This window comes from Opisthocomus hoazin, chromosome 24, assembly GCF_030867145.1.
Source record: "Opisthocomus hoazin isolate bOpiHoa1 chromosome 24, bOpiHoa1.hap1, whole genome shotgun sequence".
In the NCBI taxonomy this organism is placed as follows: domain Eukaryota; kingdom Metazoa; phylum Chordata; class Aves; order Opisthocomiformes; family Opisthocomidae; genus Opisthocomus; species Opisthocomus hoazin.
This window is the reverse complement of record NC_134437.1, coordinates 4,460,202-4,480,894: the sequence shown is the minus strand read 5'-3', so window position 1 is coordinate 4,480,894 and position 20,693 is coordinate 4,460,202. Positions and strand designations below refer to the sequence as shown.

Below are 20,693 nucleotides of genomic sequence, written 5' to 3'. Positions count from 1 at the left end.
GCAGGCTTTAGGCTGGATAATACTCTTCTTTTTCCCTTCCCTCTGTTTTTCTCTTGGTTTCTTCCTCATTGGTAATCCCTCTTGCCGTTTGCTGCAACAGGAGTTCAGTTTCTGCCCCTGTTTCTTCTCTAAAGCTTGTCTAGACTTGTATTTAGATGTGCAATATCAGCATACATTATTTACCAGTGGTTGTAAAATTGGTAAAGCCTTTGTCTAAACAAGATATGGTATCTCCTGGTTCTTGCTAAAATGACTGTATTAAAGACCTGGTTTCACATAGAACTTTAACTGTACCTATCTAATGCATACTAAGGTCTGTTTTGTCATAGAGACTGTGGCCTTTGGAAAGAGAGTGTTGAATTTGGTATCTCGAAGTGTTCAAATCGACTGGCTGTGCCTTGGTTTTCAGGATGTGTTTATCAAAACTGAACAGGTGTTTGCAGTATGTTAGTCTGTTAATGGAGGCAAAAGAAGCAAGTGTGCACTTCTTTCCTCTGTGATTTGGCAGAGATTAGATCCTTTCTGGTTCACTCAGTTCCCCCTAGTCTTTATAAGAAAGTAAGATGGAGAAATGTTTTCTGGAAAAAATTTTATTATCAAATTATTCCTATACAGCAGTTTTACCCTTGGTAAGGTAGTACAGATCTACGTATGCACTCGCTTGGAATTCAGTTCCACCAAAAAAAGAAAATCAGCAAACAACACCTTTAGTGCAAATTAATGCCTTAGATTATATGGATTTTCTGTCTTTTTTTATTTCCTTGATGTGTGTTTTCCTCTCGGAGTGCTCTCCAAGTTCATGTTTGAATGAGGGAAAATTGTGCTTGTTACAAAAACAGGTAGCATTTCAATTTCTAGACAAGTGTCAGCTTTACAGTACAGTGGGAGGTAATTTATCAACCTCTAAAGTCCTTATTTCTTCATGAAATTCATGACATTTCTTCACCCCTTCATGGGGTGAACCCATGCTTGATATTGCACAGACAGCACGATAAAGCAGCAGAGGCTGTGTCAGGTGGGGAAGAAGCTCTCCACAAGGAGGAAGGCGACCAGGGATAAGGTTTGTTTCAGTAATACATGTTCTTGTCCCACCAGCCTGCAGCAGGAGAAAGGAGGGACGTGGGGAAAAATCAGTTATTTTTTCGTCAGAAAGAAAAATTAATTGCTGGGAACAAATGGTCCGTTTTTAAGCAGTCTACCTGTCAGCAGCAGCTAAGGTAGGTGTACGAGTGAAGGGGTAGGAAAGGTTATCTTATATTAAAATACTAAGCTAGAAAAATCAACTTACTTCCTGGGTATCTCCTGATAAACAGCTTGCGGACTTCATCATAGGCCCATATCAGGATGGCAAATGGTACAGCCACAAACCAGTACTGAAACCTGGGAGTGGGAGAAGAGGTTCTCCTTCAGAAGCACTTAACTACTCAGCTGGATTTCTGGGGTCTCTGTCTGTGCTATTTGCTCTCACTGAAAGAGAGTGGCCATTTTGGCTTTTATTTTTTTCCCCTTAATTTAGGCACTCAAATGCTTAGAAATAAGATGATGTGTATATAAGCCTCCCAATCTTAAGTAGTTACTGAATTAATTTAGTCCAGGTACTGTTCAGAAGTGGTAGTATTACAGTCTCTGAAGATGGCAGAAAAATGGAACATTTCTGACAGTGATGTATTTAAAATAAAAGTTGCTTGCATAAAATTAAGTAAAATGCTATCTAATTTCACCAACATATTGGGATCCTGGTAAAAATATTACAATGTTTGTCCTACACGAGTAGGTTTCTAGATCCTCGGTAGTAAATCTAGTAGAAAAAGTAGTGTGTTTTTTTTATGGAAACTATCAAAATAATGCCCTTTTTAGTCAAGAAATTGTCCACTCTGTTCTTCATAATAAATATTCTTAAATATTTATCCTTGGATTGTGCTGCGTGGGCATCCTGCTCCCCTTTGTCCGTTTCTGGCCAAATGGTAAGTGTATATCTGTTTTTATGTGGAGGGCAAGGGAAGTACGCTAGCTTCAAAACTCACCTCAGCGGTGTGAAGTTCAGGGCTGTAGCATGTCCGAGACCATAGGTAAGAATCAGAGCAATTCCTATCTGGGAAAATATACCCACCCAAATGACTTTGTTCCTACAAGAAAACCAAAGAGGAAGGGTTACAGACCTCTGTCCGTGCATAAAAACCTGATGCCACAGCACAACGCAAAGGCAGTGCCGCTTTGAGAGTTGTGGCTGTGCTCTGGTGGCTTGAACGATCTGCATCAGGTGGTGAGCACTGCAGGCACGGTAGCATGAGACAAGCGGTAGACTCTGTAGCACTGTCTCATATTGCATATGCCCGTGTCTTTCCTGGTAGCGTTCCTGACCTGCCTGGATTAAATCAAGCTTTAGGTAACATGCAGTGTGCATTAGTCGTGTCTTCCAGTTGCACTGTGAATGTGCACATTGTGACTCAAATGTAAATGTACGAAGGAAATATACATACGTGTAGGCTCTATACCTGCAGATAAAGAAAGGAAAGCAAATTGCTTTCCTGTCAGAAATCCTCTGACTAAATGCTAGCTTTTATGCGTGGCCTCCATCCCAATACATATTTTTAACTCCCTGGCTTCCATGGAACTGAAGGGTGCGGTATGTTTTGCAGAAGACAGCCAGCACCATCTTAGGGAGTTTGACCAGCTGGTATCTCCTCAGAGGCTAACGTTATCTCAGAGGAGTCCAAATGTGTGATTTATTGAGAACTACATAAAGACCTTAGCAAAAAATAATCTGGAGAGGACACTCCCTTTTTTATGGCAAACGTTTTAATGAATGAAGAGTTAGTTTTAAGCTGATGCGTTTTTCGAGTAACCAGTATAACATCTTTCTTTAAAGAGAACCCCTATCATGGAGTTGGAAAGGGGGTGGGGGAGATGTAATAAAATGTTTATCTGAGGTTTGCGATTGCTTGAAGTCAGATTTAGTCTTCGTTCAAAGACTGAATGAGAGTGGGCTAAATCACTGCGCTATCTTTCTTCTAAAATTAGCAGAAGGCTAACTTATCCTCTCGTGTGTCAGGTGAAGAATCTACAAAACTTACCTGAAAAGACCCTGCTGGAAAATGGAATTTCTTCGTGTTTTCCTGATGATCAAATCAGCAACTTGCTGAATTGTGATGCTGACAAAAAAGGCAGTGTAGCCAGTCCACTGTAGGTACATCCTCTGATATTTAGTCTGCAAAGCAAATCAAAAATCAAATAGTGTTTACTTCAGACACTCATATCTTGTGCAAGTGACTGCAAACCTTGATAGTAGGATTTCAGTTACTAAGGTGTAAATGCAGAGTTATTCCAGATTTAGGTATGTAGTGATTAGATTTTGGCCAGTTGTTCTAGTCCTCTAGTTACTGTGGATGAGTCATGAGGCTGAAGCACGAGCTTGGTGTAAGAAGGTATTTATATTGATTTATTAATGGCTCTGGGTCTTGTGATTTCTGCAGAATGAGTGAGGGGGAGTGAAGAGTGAAAGGGGGAGGGAGAGTCTGCAAAGTACTTTACGGTAGTGCTATTCAAAAGCAGGGCTGAGAGATTATGAGGGGTCTAAACATAAAGTCCAGAGAAGGTGGTGCATCTCCAGAAGCTTTGAATCAGAAGGCAGCAAAGTGTAGAAGAATCAGTGAAAGAATGGGGTCTGAATGAAAGAGCTAGGTGGCAGAAAGCTCGAAAGAGTCTCTCCTGAGGGACCATTCGATGAAAACTGATTATTTTTTGCATTTAAATCTCTCTCTCTTTCCCTAATTCTTCATTTTGGAGGGTAGTGCAGAATTTTTAAGAAGCTGTTGGGTGAGAGACAGTGCAAGGATGTTTTAGAGCTCCTTTACCCATTCCTGTCCATATGAATCCTCAAAGTCATTAATGGCATTGTTTTCCCAGTTGACTCGCACACCAAGCAGCGTGGAAGGGAGGAAACCTTGTTCAGCATACACGGTAAAATAGGTTATAAAGGCTCCCACTGACTGTATGATACCTGCAAAATCGAAGAGGTAGAAATGAGGAAGAAGCAAAATTTGGGAGCACTGGGGAATGTGCTGGATATCAGTGTTGGTCTGTCTCCGATGGCGTGAAGCTTGCCACAAGTCTAAAGGTAGTTTTAGAGCCCTTAGTGCTTTAAGGTTCTTGAGCTTTGTAGATAGAAACCCGTTGTATTGTTGAATAATGAGCGACAGAAGGGAGATAGTAAGTTTGCCTATGAAGGCAGAGGAAGGAGTTGAGTTTCAGCTCGCCCGTTTCTAAAAAATGAATCAGCTCGACTTTGCCTTGTTTTGCTGATACAAGACAGTGTTTCAGAGAACAGGCCAACCTACCGATCTGCAGATAGGAGTATACAGCGAGCTGCTCATTCACCAGCCTGTCTTTCATTTTGTTACGAGGTCTCCTGTTCATAATATCGCTTTCGGCTTTTTCGTAGGCTAATGCGACAGAGGGGATCTACAACAGAAATAAACCATCAGTCTTGGTGGCAACATTTGTCTGCTTCTCAAATGCTTGTCAGAAAAGTTTCAGTTCTCAAGAGGTTCTGTTGCCGTACCCTGCCTTTTCGCTATACACAGAGCAGATGAGAGAAGGATCCGTGTAGCATTCTCTTGACACATATAAAGGATCTGAGGGAAGTCTGAAACTATTTCATAGGTCTGAACGTATAACAATACAAAGGGCTAGAGGATACTGAAAACATTAAAGGGTCTTTCAGATCCCTTGGACAGGGCTCTGATGAAATGTCTGGTATTCATCCCCTAGAGTGACTCCAGCAATCTGTATGATCTCTTGATCAAAACGCACTGTTATTTTGCGCGCTGCTGGGTTTTGCTTGTCAGCATGGATCAGAAGTGTTTTCTTTCTGCTGCCCCTTTGCAGGTTTTTTTTTCTACTCTTTCCATACCTGGTCGCTTTTAATCTAGCCCTCTACTCTTGCGCTAGCTTGTTATTCAGCTGCAGGGTAGGCAAGTAGATCTTCCAGTGTTCTGCGTGTCCCTGTGCACACAGCCCCTCTCACTTGTCATGATGTTTCAGCAGAAAATAGCTTAAAAGACCTCAGCTTACAATGTCTGTGCCCAGGTCAATGAATAGGATGGTGATAGTGCCAATGGGCATTGGAATGCTGGTAATAATGTAGATGAGAAAGGGACACAGCTCAGCAATATTCTTAGTCAGGGTGTAGGCAATGGTTTTCTTCAGGTTGTCAAAGATCAGACGGCCTGGAAGAACAGGAAACACTTCTGTAAAAGCTAATTGTCAACACTGTTTTCCAGAAAAAAGTTCAATTTTTAACTAAATGAAGTGAAAACATTTGCTGCTTATGTCTGCTTTCCTGATACATTTCTTCATGCATTTTGGTGGGTTTTTTTTTTTAAACTACTAACCTGCCTTCCCTTAGTGCCTTCTGAAAGTTCAAGGGAAAATAAAATACCTCTTTGTATGAGAAAGATTGAGGAAAAAGTCCTGTTCCACAAGAACACTGTAGTTTTAATGGAAACCACAAGCTCTTTATGGTGAAAGAAAAGTGAGATGTGTGTTACTGTCATAGGTGGAGCATGGCGAACGTGATGTGTGAGCAAGTAATAGACTGAAAATGTAGAGAAAATAATATGTATGAAAGAAAAGTGAGATGTGTGTTACTGTCATAGGTGGAGCATGGCGAAGGTGATGTGTGAGCAAGTAATAGACTGAAAATGTAGAGAAAATAATATGTATGAAAGAAAAGTGAGATGTGTGTTACTGTCATAGGTGGAGCATGGCGAAGGTGATGTGTGAGCAAGTAATAGACTGAAAATGTAGAGAAAATAATATGTATCTTTGTGAGGCTCAGAACTGCATAGGAACAAGACGGGAGCTGCTTTTGTCTGGAGGCTGAACAATCAGCAATAGCAGACCAATGCTATGTTTGAGAGGGGGGCATGATTTACTTGTTGTCTTTTTGTCATGTGTCTATAAATGGAATAAATTCCCAGTTTTTCAAAAGATTAAAATCACATTTCTAAATCCAGAAAAAAAAAATGGGGGAGTGAACACAGAAGGGAAGGATCAGGAGGACCCAGCAGTGGTGTGTTCTTGTCAGTATCTTTCAGCTGAGAAAGTAGATAGCAACATTACTTTTACCTTCCTCCACTCCTGTGACGATAGAAGCAAAGTTATCATCCAGCAGTACCATATCAGCTGCGTTTTTAGCTGCATCAGAACCAGCAATACCCATAGCAATTCCAATGTCTGCTTTTTTAAGAGCAGGGGAGTCATTGACTCCATCTCCGGTCACGGCAACGACTGCTCCCTGGAATACACGAAAGAATCCAGATGTGAATTTTTTGAGGAAGTGGTGCAATCTTCCCCTAAGGACAGTTTGCTCTTGGCACACTCCCTGTCTTTAAACCTCTCTGTGCACATAAAATATAGCCAATGCTCAGAAAGACGCTAGGTAGGATTAATACAGCAACCTCAGACTTTTGTGTGATAGATGTCTGTACAGGAGTTTGTCATCTAAACTCCCGTCATAGTAGAAAGAAACAGGAAATTCAGGGATATGATTTACTGCATTCTAAAAAGTACACATCTAAATTAGATGCACTTCAAATGCAATTAATCTGGTCGTTTCTTTCTGTGGAATATAAGGGAGCTTAAAAGTTTAGACTATTGTCTGTATGTATATGGTCCTTGTCTGAGCAGACCCAGGCTCATCTCTGGCATCTGTGGGAGATTCAGTTGACACAACATGTTCGGTCCTTGTCTTTTTTTTGTGAAGAGCTTCTAGAATCAGTCAGTTTTCATCTTAATTGTAAATTATCTAACTGTTCAGTTAGAGACCGTTCTCATTCTATCCCAACAACTTCTGGTCATTGCCAGTCTACGCTAGAATTGCGCCAGCAATCCGAAAGATGGAAAACTGATTATTCAGTTCGGCTGCTTTGTTCTCTCCCAGTGAAATCAACTACTGCAGCTAGAGGTCCTGCCCTAGTTGATGCAAAAGTTCATGGCTTGGTAGTAATGCTGAGTGTTCCAAGTGGGAAAAAGCCTGACAAACTGATTAATACAAATACTGAATGTCCTCTCCCTGTGGGGATTCAGCACAGTGTCACTACCCATAAATAATGCCACATACAGAAGGATTTATAAGCTCTGAGTACTAAACAGAGCATGTAGACTGCCTGGCTTGAGGTGAGGGGAGGAGGGTGTTCCTTTTCACCCTTTAAAGAGCCAAATCTATTAGGAGCGTGGGTGTCCAAGCAGCGCAGAACATGTTTGCCCCCTGGTCTGTCAAAGGCCGTTCGAAAAAAAAATAAAAAAGAGATGAAATTGAAAGATTTTGTCCTTTTCTTCCTTTTTTTTTCCCCCTTTTTTTTTACTCTCCTGAAAGCAGTTCAGGCTTAAACCCAAAGAGCTGATAATGCTGACTGGAAAGCATAGCTCTGGCATAATTACAAAAATAAAATAATGTCTTGGTCCACACCTTCTCTGCAAAGTTCAGGCACAGCATTAGTGTGGCTTTCAATTCACAGCATCTACTTGGAAGATGCCATATTTGAGGGGAGGATCTTTTGATGACAATTTACATCTTTTTCAGAGCTCTTTACATGTTATTTCTTTCCCTTCTTCCTCTTATGCTGGCTGCACTCCATGCTCCCTTACATAATACTGTCTGTGGATGGGACAAAACTCTCTTTAAATCCTGCTTTCTGTGGGTTGTTTTACAGTATTTGAAAGTAACACAGATAAGGCTTGGTCATACATAAATCATGCCATAATATTTTGCAGGATTCGTGCCTTATTTTGCTTCTAGACATTCCTGTGGGCGGGAATTGCATAGGTCTATATGGCCATGAGAGATAAGATGAGAGGATGTGGTAACATGTTGCTTTTATCTGGGTTTAAATAATTGCTGAGGGAAAGCTGCTTCCCTGTACAGTCTCTGCCTAGGAGGCTTTGTGTGTGGCACAGCAGCAGCTTCTCAGAATTACATGCAAAAGACAGACCTTTGGTACAGCTCCAAGCCAATCAAACTTAGGAAAGGCTCATTTTGTCAATAGGAGTTCAGTCTGTAACAGGAATTTGAGTAGCTTGGATTCTGTCCAGACAGCATTCGTGGCAATCTGTTATGTAATATTCTTGCACAGTGAAAAGAGTATAAGCAGAGCTTAAAGAGCATTGGAAATAGGCTTCCTCCCTCTCACCTCGGGGATGGTATCTGAGGAAAGCTACTGCCTCATGAGTGCCCCAGAGCCATATCCGTGTGTAACACTTTACACCTTTTACTCACCTGCCTTTGGCAGCCTTCAACTATAATCAGTTTCTGTTGGGGTGATGTCCGTGCAAAGACTATCTCTGAGTGGTTACACAAGATTTCATCCAGCTGCTGCAAGCTCATATCCTTCAGCTCCATCCCATTAATTACTGCTGCTGTAGCTTCTCTGCAAGAGCCATGGGAAAGCTGGCTGAATTTTCAAATCAGAAGGCTTAGATAAAAATAGCGCACTCATAGAACGTGTGCGGCTTGATGGTAAGGAAAGCAGCAAATTGAGTTAATTTCAGAAGCGTTAGTTGTTAATCAGCAGGTGTTGAATGAAGGCCACTGTAGAAATCCAGAGTGAATTACAGTTACCTAGATACAAAGGGGAGTAATTCAAGCTTCCTCCTGAGCAGATGTAACAGCAGAAAATGCATTTTAAAGAGGACTCTGAGTGGGAGTCTGGGACAGTGGAGGAGGAAGACATCTTTTTTATAAAGAGCTGTTATCTTTCTGTTACAATGTTATTTTTTCACGTTTTATGGGTGAAAGAGGAATTCAGGCTGATGGTCGCTAGGTTGTGTGATTCTGAATTTTGCTTTTCATCTGTGTGTTTTGTCAAATGGGCAGTGACAGCAAAGTCCAACATGATCTGCAAAGTATAAATTTGCTCACTTTTTTGCAAGGGCCGGTGAAGATAAGAGCGACTGACCTAGTCACATAGTTATTTAGGTAGAGCTGACACTTTGGATGGACACGGTGGCTGGGAACGTATCACGAAACAAAAAAGCAAAAAGCACTTGTGATGTATAAATAGGCTATGTAAGCATCACAGAGGGAGAAGGCATAGCTTGCAGAAAATGAACCCATAGGCATCCTCTGTATTCTGTTTGCTCTTACCGTCTATTGACTTGCTCAACAGGAATGTTGAGGCGCTTCGCAATATCTTCCACAGTCTCGCTGGTGGCTGAAATGATGCCTACGCTCTTGGCAATGGCCTTAGCCGTGATTGGGTGGTCGCCCGTGACCATGATAACCTGAGGAAGGGACAAGCGCTCGGCCTGAGTGACAAACGTGTATGCAGTGGTCGGGGTGAGGTAAGGTGAAACATCTATTGTTGTAGACCAGGAAGCAGTTTAGAATCTGAACTTGGAAAGCCGTGCTGTGTACATAACAGTGACAGATTATGACTATTACTTAATTAGCCTTCTATTGACATCTGGTCTCTGCCTCTTGTTATTGGCACTATTTTATCAGGGCTGTAAAGGAAGAACTTGTCATGGGCATCAAGTTTAGAATAATGCAGAATAAAGAAGCCTTTGTATAAGAATTTATATTAGGAATACTTAAAGGGGACAGTTTGTTAGTATGTTGCATCTTAAAATGGATCGTTGTGACTGAGGTGTCCTGACACATAAGACACAGTTTTTTCTTGTTTTTCCTGAAGAAAAGTTGCCAGATCGGTCTTCAGACTACAGAAAATTTCATCAGGGCTCAGACTTGGGATTCATCTCATCCGAGATCAGTAATTCCAAATACTGATTTTCCTTTCTGTGGCTAGACTGCCTCTCTGCCTAGAGCTGAAAGTTTATTTGTGGGTCCCTTGGGAGTGAAATTAGGAGAATTACTGCTTCATGTTCAACTGGAACAGTCTGGAGATTAGTGGTTCCTATACATAGAAGTTTCTAACAGATGTAGCCTTGTGTCCTAATGCCTTCTCAAGAATTGTTTCTGTTACCTTACGCTGTTTAGAAGCAAGTAATTCTAGCTGGCATAGTTTCTATGTTCTAGAAATGGATCTGATGAGACAGTATCTGAGCTTTTCCAAATTTGTGTTTCCAGTTTGGGGGTTTGGTGCACTTCGTATAGTCTGCTACCCACGTAAATTATACGGTTTTGCCTCTCGGGGCCTTCAAGAATTTTCTTTAAGTTACAATTGTAGAATGGTATTAACAAATGTTTAGATTTTTGGTAGTTGTTGCTAGAAAGAGACTTAATGATAATGTGCTGGAAGATCTTAAAAGTTATATTGTCATGAGTCTGTCTGTAGAATCATGCTATTTTTCATTGTAAAATCCCTACCTTGATCCCGGCACTGCGACATTTTGAGACAGCATCTGGCACCGTGGAGCGAGGTGGGTCAATCATAGACAAGAGCCCAACAAAGCACATGTTGGAGGTTGGGAAGTTCATGGAATCTGTGTCAAATGGGTAGGTGTCCGGAAACTCATTTTCAGGCAGGTACAAGTGACAGAAACCTGAAATGAGACTCAAGTTGTTGTAATGTGCAGAATAATAGTGGGAGAGAGATGAGAGCTTGCTATATAGCATCGGTCTTTGTTCCTATCTACAAAACTCCAGTACATTTAACCATTAGCCTTTTTTGGAGGACTTTTTCACCAGCCTTTGTAACCTTCACATCAAAGTTCATATAGAGTCAGTGTTTCATTTGACAAGGCTGCCAGTACTGCCAGCTGGGAAGGGTGTTTTCTGTTGTGGATTACTTGTGAGTTTTTTTTGGCTGTACAGTGTGGCAGATCAACATCAGTGCAGAGCAGTAAGGACATCCCTGCCACAGAGTGCTTACAGCACATCAGTGTGGCTTTAACACTCTGCTTAGGAGGCTGTATGTTTTCCTTTTTCCCTCTGCTGCAAGAGGATTGAAGTCCAGACACACTGGGTTGTACCAAGATTTAAAACCCCATTTTACATCACAGTTCTCTGATAGTCCCTCTAGTTGGACTCACCCAGCACTCTCTCTCCCATGCCCCCCAGCTCCATGTATGCTGTTTGGAAAGCTGCTGCCTTTTCACTGTCCAGTGGTTCTTCTTTGCCATTGATCATGATGGTGCTGCACCTCTCTAAAATCCTCTCTGGCGCACCCTTCATCACCAGCAGAAAGCGCTTGTCGTTGGGATCGTCAGTCTCGTGAATGGAAAGCTGTGTGCCAAAATATGAAATGATTTCATGGAGCATACGTGATACTCATTTGTTTCTAGTTTTGATCACTTTGCATGGAAGTACCGTTTCTTCTTTTCCATGAGGATATCGTACATTCTATCAAATGGAACGAACTATATTTATTATCACTTAAATTTCCTGTCATGGAATTACCCCACTGAGACTTCCAGGTCACAAATGGTTGCATTAAACCCAGCGATAGAAATGGTTTAAGTTGGAAACATTCTGGCATAATTTCCAAAAATGAAACACACCTGGAATTTGTTGGTAGAGTTGAAAGGAATTTCAGCCACTTTCTTGTTCTGCTCTCTAATATTCATGACATTACCCAAAATGACTTCTGCGAATTTCAGCAGAGCTGTTTCAGAGGCATCACCTACCACGACTCTCTGTACACACGAAAGAGGAAACAGTTTTTAGCACATGTACTTCTGCACTTCCATCAGAAGAGCATGCGTGATTCTACAACACATTGTATGCTTAAGCAGCAATGCATCTACGTTGCTATATTCAAGTTGTCCTGGAAAATTATCACAGTAAAAATCTGGGACATCTATTTTGCACTTGCTGCTAGAACTAAGCTACAGCAAAGAGGTGAAATTAGCTTTTGATTCTGCGACAGCGCAGGATTTGCGATCACTTTCAGGTTTGTGTGGAAGCTTTGCAATGCAGTTCCGGGACAGCAGCATGCATGCATGGGTGAGCTAACTGATGCGCAAAGTTGAGTGACTTTGAGGAAGGCATTGATGGAGTAAGCAGGGGAAATCAGGGTAGTCTAGTCCCCAGAATTCACTGCCTTCTGCAGTCATGTGTAAAGATATTAATTAAGGTACTTTTACCTTTTCTATCTTGCTATATTAAGTTAATAGTGTAGTAATTAGTAGTGTAGAAATTCTTGCTGCCTGAATTGTCTTTTTCCTTATAGAGACAGTTGCTCTTGGCTTCGTGGGTTTTTTCTCCTGTCTTAAACTTTTTGTGAGTGCATGCAGTAATGCTACTATAAATAGTAACTTAGAAGATTGCCGTGGTAAAATAAAGGAGGTTACTAAAGCCAAACAAAACAACTTATACCTGTTATTCTTTCAGAGGAAGACAAATAAGCTGATACGAAGTAGGCAGTACCTTCATTATTGGGAGATTTTCCTGTCCTGGTCTGAATTCTGCCCGGTTGCAGAGAGTTACAATTTTTGATAATGCTGTCCATGATGGAGAACTTTGATCAAAAGGCTGGGCTGAGAGGAAGCAAAATAAATATTGCATATTACATGATGGAAGTAGAAGCTGAAGTTTGAAACAGCAGGATTGAATTATTTGCAGAAGAAAATTGCTCTTTTGAAGAGGTTCTGTTACAGAAAAGGAGTTAGACACAAACAGTTACATCTGTCAGTTAGCAGCTCTGGCAAAGTTGCTTAGATTACATTTCTCTGTTTGTTTCCCCACAAAGTTTACTGTCAGCATAAGGATCTGGATTAGAACCTCCTCCACACTTACTTTCTGTGAGTGAAGATCAAATATTAGTTCTTTTTTTTCCACATCTCTACATGGCTAAGAAGGGACTTGCCTGTTGCACACTGTGCTCCTACGTGGTAGGAAAACATGTCTGTTTTAGCTATGAAAAGATATTGGTATTGACATCAGTTTGACAGCCGGTAGGTGTGAAACACCACAGGTTTGATCCAAGCAGTTGCCCCTTCCCAGATGCCCCATTTCCATATTTACTTGTTTGATCTTCACTGGTGTCAGCTGAGTAGATCTGATTATCAAACCAGAGGTGAGCAACAGTCATCCTGTTTTGTGTGAGGGTCCCTGTCTTGTCGGAACAGATGATGGAGGTAGAACCGAGTGTTTCTACAGCTTCCAAGTTCTTCACCAAACAGTTCTTCTTCGCCATCCGCTTGGCTGTCAGAGACAAACTCACCTGGCAGAAGTAAAGTTCAGTTCACTGTTATGGGGTTACAGTTACACAACGTTGCAGTGAGGTTAGATAATTCTCCTAGTTTTTTTGTGGGTTTGGGGGTGGGGAAGAGAATGTTTAAAAAAATTATCTTCTGGTTGACCTGCAGTGCGTTTTTTGTCTTTTTTAATAGCATTATTAAGGTCAGAGGTTTGGCTGTAACTTGCACAAGTACATTTGCTACTGAGAGGAACCTGCTTTCCTGCTGATAGAAATAAGAACGTCATATCAGTAAAGAGGCTGTTTTAGATGGAAAAACCTACAATGTGGTGGGAGCTCCTAATCACCAATTTAATGAACCCTGAAATGATTCTCTTCATTATTGCGGTACTGCTGGTTTTTTGTTGTTGGTGTACTTGAGGGCTAACAGTGCTTAGCAGGTGTGCTGCTTCTCAGCCAGGGATTTTAGTGATGCTTTGTGTGTGTTAGTAAGTGGAATTTTCATGTGACTCTAAGGGTACAATATCCTCATTTCCAAATAGGAACAGGTTGTGGGGAAATGAGTCACATCATTCTACTGGTTAGCAATTGAGGGAGAACGGTACTTGAAGAACCTTATTTCAAACTGGATTGTTGTGCTGAAGCTTTTAAGATTAATGGCTCAATTATGCCAGAATTCCCACATGAAATGTTTGTCCATTCAGTTTTCATGGAAAAAAAAATACCCCTATTTCAAACTCAACTCAGACAAGTCACTTAATAGATAATCTGTTCTTCACTGGTTAGCATAACACTGTAATGAACTTTTACGAGTGATGAATTGTGGTAATGACTGAAGAACTACAGTGGCAACCAGTGAATTCAAACATAGACTTACCGTTACTGTGGCTAGCAGTCCCTCTGGCACATTTGCCACGATGATGCCGATGAGAAAGATGATGGAGTCCAGAATTTTGTATCGCATAGAAACAGATATAATAAAGAAGAGAACACCGATGGAAATGGCCACTCCTGCCACCAGGTAGACGAAGTGTTCTATCTCGATAGCAATGGGTGTTTTTTCGTGTCCTACTCCCGATGCGAGAGAGGCAATCCGCCCGATGATAGTGCGATCCCCGGTGTTGATTACAATGCCAGTAGCAGTGCCTGCAAAGAGATAAAAGACTGTCAGCTCCAGGACAGACTAATCCTGTCTTCTGTACCCAGTACTGATTGACGAACACCCTTTTCAGCCCTAATGTGACTGAGACTTCACCCCAGAATTACATTCTTCCCCTTAGAAATCTTATAGCTCTGTTGGCGAAGAGAAAGATGGAAGCTGTTTTCATTAATTAGAGTCTTTGTTGACTGCATTGCAGTAGGAATGTAGTGTTATCCTGGGCACTGTACAGTCTCATAGCAGATAGTCTGGTAGGTATGACACATGTAAATATTTGTGTGTGCAGGGCCCTTGCACAGAAGCATGCACCAGTACTTAGAGGCATCTGGAACCTGCATTCCTAAAGATAGTGGTGGAAAGACCACAAGGAAACAGCAATTAATTGATTGTTGCACCCATAACCAGGCTAGGTGTTAAAACAAATGTCTCCCTGGCTGATACTAAGTATGACCAGCCCAGTGCTTAAGGCTTTATTTTGATGTGCTTGGGACAATAGTTTCTTGTGAGCAGCTAAACCTTGCTGGAATTCCTTGAAGCAGAATTGTTTAAAATGAGTTAGCAGTATTATGCAGCACCCTGTACAGGTGCCGTTTCTGGAGGCCCTTCTCTCTGTCTGTACACACCTTCCACACAGGTGGTAGAGTAGAATGCAACGTTCTTGGTCTCCAAAGGGTTCTCATGGGTGAAGTCACAGGAACGAGACTGTGGTTCCGATTCCCCTGTGAGTGAAGAATTGTCCACCTTTAATGAAACAGAGACATGCCCACGTTAAAGTTAGTAATATGCAGTTACGTCTAGCCCAGAAGGCAAGGTGGCAGCACATTTAATAATTGATGACAGGGCTATAATCTCTCTGTGCCTTTTCTCTGAGAGAGTTGCTGTTGCCACTGAAAGAATCTGTTTCCGTGGGAATTCAATTCAGTCAATGTTGTGTGTCTTGTCAGTGGGATTTTCAGCACCAGCCTGAAAGAAAACATAGTTTGAAGATCTGTCTCCAGATCTGTGGAAACTCATAAATACTGTATTGGTATTTCTGCCCCTGTCCTGGCAAAGAGTGTTGCTAGAATGTGCTGCGGACCTAATGGCTTCTGTTGGTGTTCAGGGAGTAGACATGTTAGTCTTAGGTGAGCTGAGCATCTCAGTATAGCTTCTGCACTCTATTATTTAATTAGATTATGTCTAATCAAAGCTCTAATAACTCATGTTGGGGGTGCAGAAATTCTTTATACGTAATAAAAGTCTCTAGACCATGTTTTTCTTCTTTTCTCATGCTTTACAAAGTACTGTTTACCTTACAACCCTGAGTAAAGATCAGACGAATGTCTGCAGGGATCCTATCTCCGCCCTTTATTTCCACGATGTCTCCAACCACCAGCTGGTCTGCTGACAGTTCCTTCTTTTCTGCATCTCTGATGACGAGAGCTTGCTGAAAGACGAAGAGTGACAAAAATTAGCATTGTGCCATGCTCTAAATCTCGTACCAAGAGGCAAATTCAAGTTAGGCTTATGGTGCTTTTGCCATTTTGAGGTGCATTATTAGGATGAACTTTTATCTCAAATCATATACTTTAGTTATTCTCACCTGTGGAATCATTTTACTGAAGCTGGCCATGATGTTTGTGCTTTTAGCTTCTTGATAGTAAGCGAAGATACCAGTGAGGATAACAACCACTGCCAGGACTACTCCAAGGTAGAGCTAATCAATAAAAGATATAATCTGTTTAATTTAAAAGTGTTCAGCAATTCCTCTCCTAGAATAAATCATAGTTCTATGTGGTTTCAGAAGACTCTTAAAATGAGGTTTTGGTCAGGTTAAAAGACAGTTTAAGAAAAGAACTTTCAAGTTTTGCCCTGCTAATGATCAAGTAAAGCTTCTTGAGTATGAAAAGGGCTTTTGATAGCATGTTTTCCATCTCTCTAAAAGCCTTCTCTAAACTCTACCTGACACAAACGTGAATAAATTATATTCCTAGGAGAGTATAACTCATGAGGGAATTGGAGTCAAAGACCCGAGTCCTTTGTGGACTTTGGTATTGCTATCAGGAGTACTCAAGCATTATGATTATGGATAGTGGTTATAAAACCTTTGGGTTCGCACTCTTAGACAGAAGTGGTATGTCAGGTATTTGAGTATTTATGAGAAATGTTCGGTCGTAGAGGGAGAGTCCTGAAAGAGTAGAAGGCCTCCTTGTAGTTACTGAATAACTGAAGTAGTATTTAAATTACTTAGATTGTCAAATGGTGAAATACTCACTTTGTGGTTATTCAAATACTTACATTGTCAAAGGGTGACTCGGCTCCCTGGGCAAACTGAATGCCAAATGAAATCCAGGAGAAGACAGCTCCTATCCATAAGAGGATGGAAAACCCTCCCACCATCTGCTTGAGGAACTTAACAATTTCAGGAGTGGCTTTAGGAGGAGTGAGTGAGTTGGGACCGTCCCGAGCCAAAATCTCTGCTGCTCTTGCACTAGAGAGACCCTGCAAAAGTAAACAATGTGTTTAAAATGAAGTTACAGAAAACAGATTTTTGTCTCAACTCAGAACAAAATTTGCATGCTGTTTTTTCCTTAAACATTGCTTGTGTCACAGATCAGCTGCAGTAATCTGCATCTTTGATTTCCAAACTCTGTGATGTCAGGGTGGCTACTGTTAGTTATCTGCTGTGAAGAAACAGATATTTTTTTACTGGAGCATTGAATTTGGGGCTGTGTCCATTAGGAGTTTTCATTCTGTTGTTATCTCTAAAGTGTACCTGTACTAAGTGTTTGGAAAGCTGGGGAAAACCAGACACCAGTTCTTTTGCTGCTCTTTCTGCTTTTCCACCAAGGTGATGGTAGTTCTTGGGTTCCTTGGATTTCTTGTCTGTGCTCTGGCCATGTTGCAATGCTTTGATATTCCGATGTTAGGCGTCAAAGAGACTCGGGTGTAGTTTCTCAAATCTAGTGTTTCCTTGAAGACAAAATAATTTCCAGCGTACTCTCTTGCTATGGACTGTTACAGACACTGCCAGTGAAAAATTAATTGTAGTAAAATTGAAATATCAGATAAAAACCTTAGAAAGGCTGAGGTCCTGGTGCAAACTTTCAGAACAGTAGATCAGACTTCTTCAGACTTGAGAGGAACTCCAGTTTAAATCCAGGTCAGTGCTGCACGTTGACTTGCTGGGTTAGGCTTTATTGGGAGTTAGCGTATCATACTTGTGCATGCATCCACATATACATCTACGCATGAGTCTTTGAATGTTTCCCTACTGCTTCTGGGAAGCTTTGGGCAAGCCAGAGGCAAAGTAAGGCAACGGATTCAGGCAGATTCTTAATGATGCTCTATGGACTTACTTTGTTAACGCTTGTACCATACTTTTCCTCCAGTTCTGAAGCGCTGAGTTTGTGGTCATCCTGGATTCCAAAAGAAAGAGAAAATGACAGTGAACAGAATGTCAGGCTGTTGAAAAATTTATTTCAGGGATCTGGAGAATGTTCAGACTGCCTGGATCTGGGACTGTGGATCCAGTTCCTAGTATGGCGTCCCACTTTCACGCATAGACAATATGCAATTTGCATATTGATAAGCAAAATATCTTCCACTGAAAGGTAATGTTTTCATTGGATTTTTAGAGTACTTTTGTAAATAGCTCCCCCCTCCAGCAAATCTGTCACGAGAACAGAGTGGTGTTTTCATGTTTTGCTGCTTGCCACAAAAGTCTGTGCTGCTTTTAGGTAAATAGTTCCGCTTTACATGCTACAGGACTCCAGCATTCAGTGCCGTAGCCAGTAAGTTGATAGAAGAAAGGGCATGGTGTCAGTAGCATATGTGTGACAACAATCTGCACTTGATTGACAAGGTAGATTATGTGAAATTATTCACCACAGTCTTGCAGAAAGAAGCAGCAGGTTCTAACCACAGTTGAAAAGGGTGTGGGAGAAGGAACTCTCAAAGCTCTTCTCCTTTCTCTGCAATGACACCGCTGTGGTATCATTGACCTAATTATATCTTGTGCCAAACTGAGATTTAGAAGCCAAGAATTTGAGAGATCTCTCAGTTGTTTTCACAGAATGATTCATTGGTACTTGGATGAGTCACTTAACTTGTCTGTGCTTTGGTTTCTCTTTGGAAACATGAGAGTAATGTCACATCCCCTGGTGGCAAGGGAAGACACGGTGAGAATTATTTAAGTAGTACTGGGTAGATCTGGGAAACGTGATGGGTAAACTGATGGCTTATTTTGGGGTTTCCTTCCCTTTGAAATACCTCCTAGCCCATAAGTAGCCTCTCCTTTGAGTTGCTCTGAAAGCAATTCAGAGAAGTGGTCAGTATAATCACCTTCATTTTTCAGATTGGGAAACTGAAACGTATAGAGAGGAAGCAGCTTTTCCAAGATCAGTCAGCAGGTCAGTAGCAAGCCAGAAGTAAAATACGGGTTTCTTGAGCTTAGCGCACTATCCTTCAAGTGCAGCGCAGTTAGTTTTGGGGGAAAAACCTCTGCTTAAAGCTGAGGCATGCCTTTAGATCTACTAGAAATGTCTGGAGCAAAATGTTGTGCTTCGGCCTTTCACTCTGTTGCCTGGCTGACTGTGCGAGTGGCAGTTCAGAGGAAATACTGATCACGGTTATTCTGTCTGGGGAATAACTTCTCTTTGGGAGATAATGTTCTGTACCATCGATGGCTTAACTAAGCCAGAATCGTTCTTTCACTCTAGGTTTTAATGCTGCACAACTTTTTTCTGGCACACTTGGGGAGGGTGAGGAAGTGAATCCTTCCCTGTGTTAGGTTTTTTAGTGCAGCATGTCTTCTGTTAAAATGACAGGGCACTGGCATTTCACTGCCCTTCACTGGACTTCATTCAGACAGTGGGCAGAGGCTGTCCTGCCAGGTGTAATGGGAGCTTAGCAACACTCACCAGCTCCAGTTCTTTCTTAAGGTCTTCTGTCGTCTTTTTTTTCTTGTTGCCTTTCAAGTCTTTGTACTTCTCCTCTTCATCTCCCATCTCTGTTTTTTCTAGATCTTTTGTCCCGTAGATCTCAACTGAGTAAACATCAGACTTTTTCTGTAAAAGAAATAAGGTTTTGGCATTGTGAACATCTGCTGGGACTTGAAGGAAGCAGTAACAATTACTACAAACAACTCTAACTCTGACAAGTCTACTTTTTTTAGACAAGCTACAAATTGCTACTGTCTCTTTCTCCTGGCGATTTAAGAGTGCTAGTTCCTGTCTTATCCTGAGATCTCTCCAGCGTACCTTACAGCAGTCGTGGTCAGGTCTTCAGCAGATGTAAATTGCAGTGATTCCTTTAGAGATGTGCAACACTTTTAGTAGTTCATGGTCTAACGCAAAGTGTAAGAACACTGCCCCAGTATCTCAGCATTACTACTGAAAACCGTTAAGTCATCTGTCAGCTCCAAAGAAAAGATTGATGTAAAAGCTAAAGATTTTTAAAAGGCAAGAGGAGGAAAAAAATAGTCCTTGAGAACTTGCCTGTTTCTGGAGCTTTTTAGATACATGGCTTCAAGATTCAATTTTATTTTTTAATTAAAATTAACACATGTTTATATTTATGCATTTGCACTTGATCACATAGTGAGAAACAGAGGCAAACACCATACCGATAGCCCAGAAGAAACAAGTCTGTTTTTTTTCACCTCGAGCTCAGAACTGACAGGGAGTTAGCAATCCCTTCACTAATACAGGAAACTGTTAACCTAGGGAAGCTGCCAAAGCTCTGATGATGTGGGGGTTTTGATTGATAACTTGGGAAGGGTGCTGTTTCCTAACTTTCAAGTTAATACTGTAGTCTGAAGGGCAAACTTCCCGTGTTGCTAATTTACCAGCTGCTATAATCATAACGTTCCAGATCCTAATTGTCTTGTAAACGACATGCCATGCCTTGTGAGAACTATTGGTTGACCCCATTTTAGAGGCTTCCTTACAGATTAACCGTCAGAGAGAGTCATACTGGATCTTATCTGATGGTGTGCTTTGCTAGGGGGACAGATGAGCTTGAAGGCTGCTGCTGTCTGTCTAATGAGTACTGATGCACTCTGCAGGGCATTTATCAGTGTCTGGTCTCCTGCAGAGGTAATATTTTGGATGGGTTGAGAGTAGACATCTTAATAACATATAGACTAAACCAGAGAGCTTAAGTAATGGAAACAAGAAAAAAAAAAAAGGCTTGGGACATCTTATTACTTAATACTATTCTGAACTCATAAGTGGTATTGTGTCCTCAGATGCCCTTGAATTAGAGAAGTGTTGAAGTCTGAACATTTGTATCTTAAGGAAGGGAAAAAGCTAAGTGCTGGTGGGTAGTTTGGGGAGTTAAAAGTCTGAAATCCTTTTCCTGAAGCACTTGTATTTGCTTGGTGATACATATCCAAGATAAAGGACGTGTTTGTTACGAAAAGTTCTGTTTTTTCTGTCTTGCCAAAGAATCAC

At 41.3% G+C, this 20,693-nt stretch overlaps 1 protein-coding gene across 1 annotated transcript; it reads right to left on the bottom strand.

The window, feature by feature from the left end:
• Nucleotides 1–1,067: 1,067 nt before the first annotated feature.
• On the bottom strand, nucleotides 1,068–20,171 carry ATP12A (ATPase H+/K+ transporting non-gastric alpha2 subunit). The gene is made up of 23 exons (XM_075442425.1): nucleotides 20,087–20,171; nucleotides 19,161–19,351; nucleotides 17,598–17,657; nucleotides 16,537–16,740; nucleotides 15,842–15,955; nucleotides 15,551–15,685; nucleotides 14,883–15,000; nucleotides 13,978–14,246; nucleotides 12,926–13,124; nucleotides 12,329–12,438; nucleotides 11,461–11,595; nucleotides 10,993–11,185; nucleotides 10,328–10,503; nucleotides 9,146–9,282; nucleotides 8,279–8,429; nucleotides 6,130–6,298; nucleotides 5,074–5,228; nucleotides 4,338–4,461; nucleotides 3,855–4,000; nucleotides 3,075–3,208; nucleotides 2,025–2,126; nucleotides 1,289–1,380; nucleotides 1,068–1,096 (listed from the first exon to the last, which is right to left on the bottom strand). The coding sequence occupies exons 1-23, from the start codon at nucleotides 20,169–20,171 to the stop codon at nucleotides 1,068–1,070; spliced, it is 3,228 nt and encodes a 1,075-aa protein (XP_075298540.1).
• Nucleotides 20,172–20,693: the final 522 nt, after the last annotated feature.

Excerpts from the sequence above, each read along its gene's own strand:
- ATP12A (XM_075442425.1), bottom strand. The coding sequence starts at position 20,171 with ATGGGGTCAACCAATAGTTCTCACAAGGCATGGCATGTCGTTTACAAG. Across the intron at positions 13,125-13,977 it reads GACTGCTAGCCACAGTAACG|GTGAGTTTGTCTCTGACAGC; the intron begins GTAAGTCTATGT and ends TACTTCTGCCAG. Across the intron at positions 9,283-10,327 it reads GTCGCAGTGCCGGGATCAAG|GTTATCATGGTCACGGGCGA; the intron begins GTAGGGATTTTA and ends TCCCTTCCTCAG.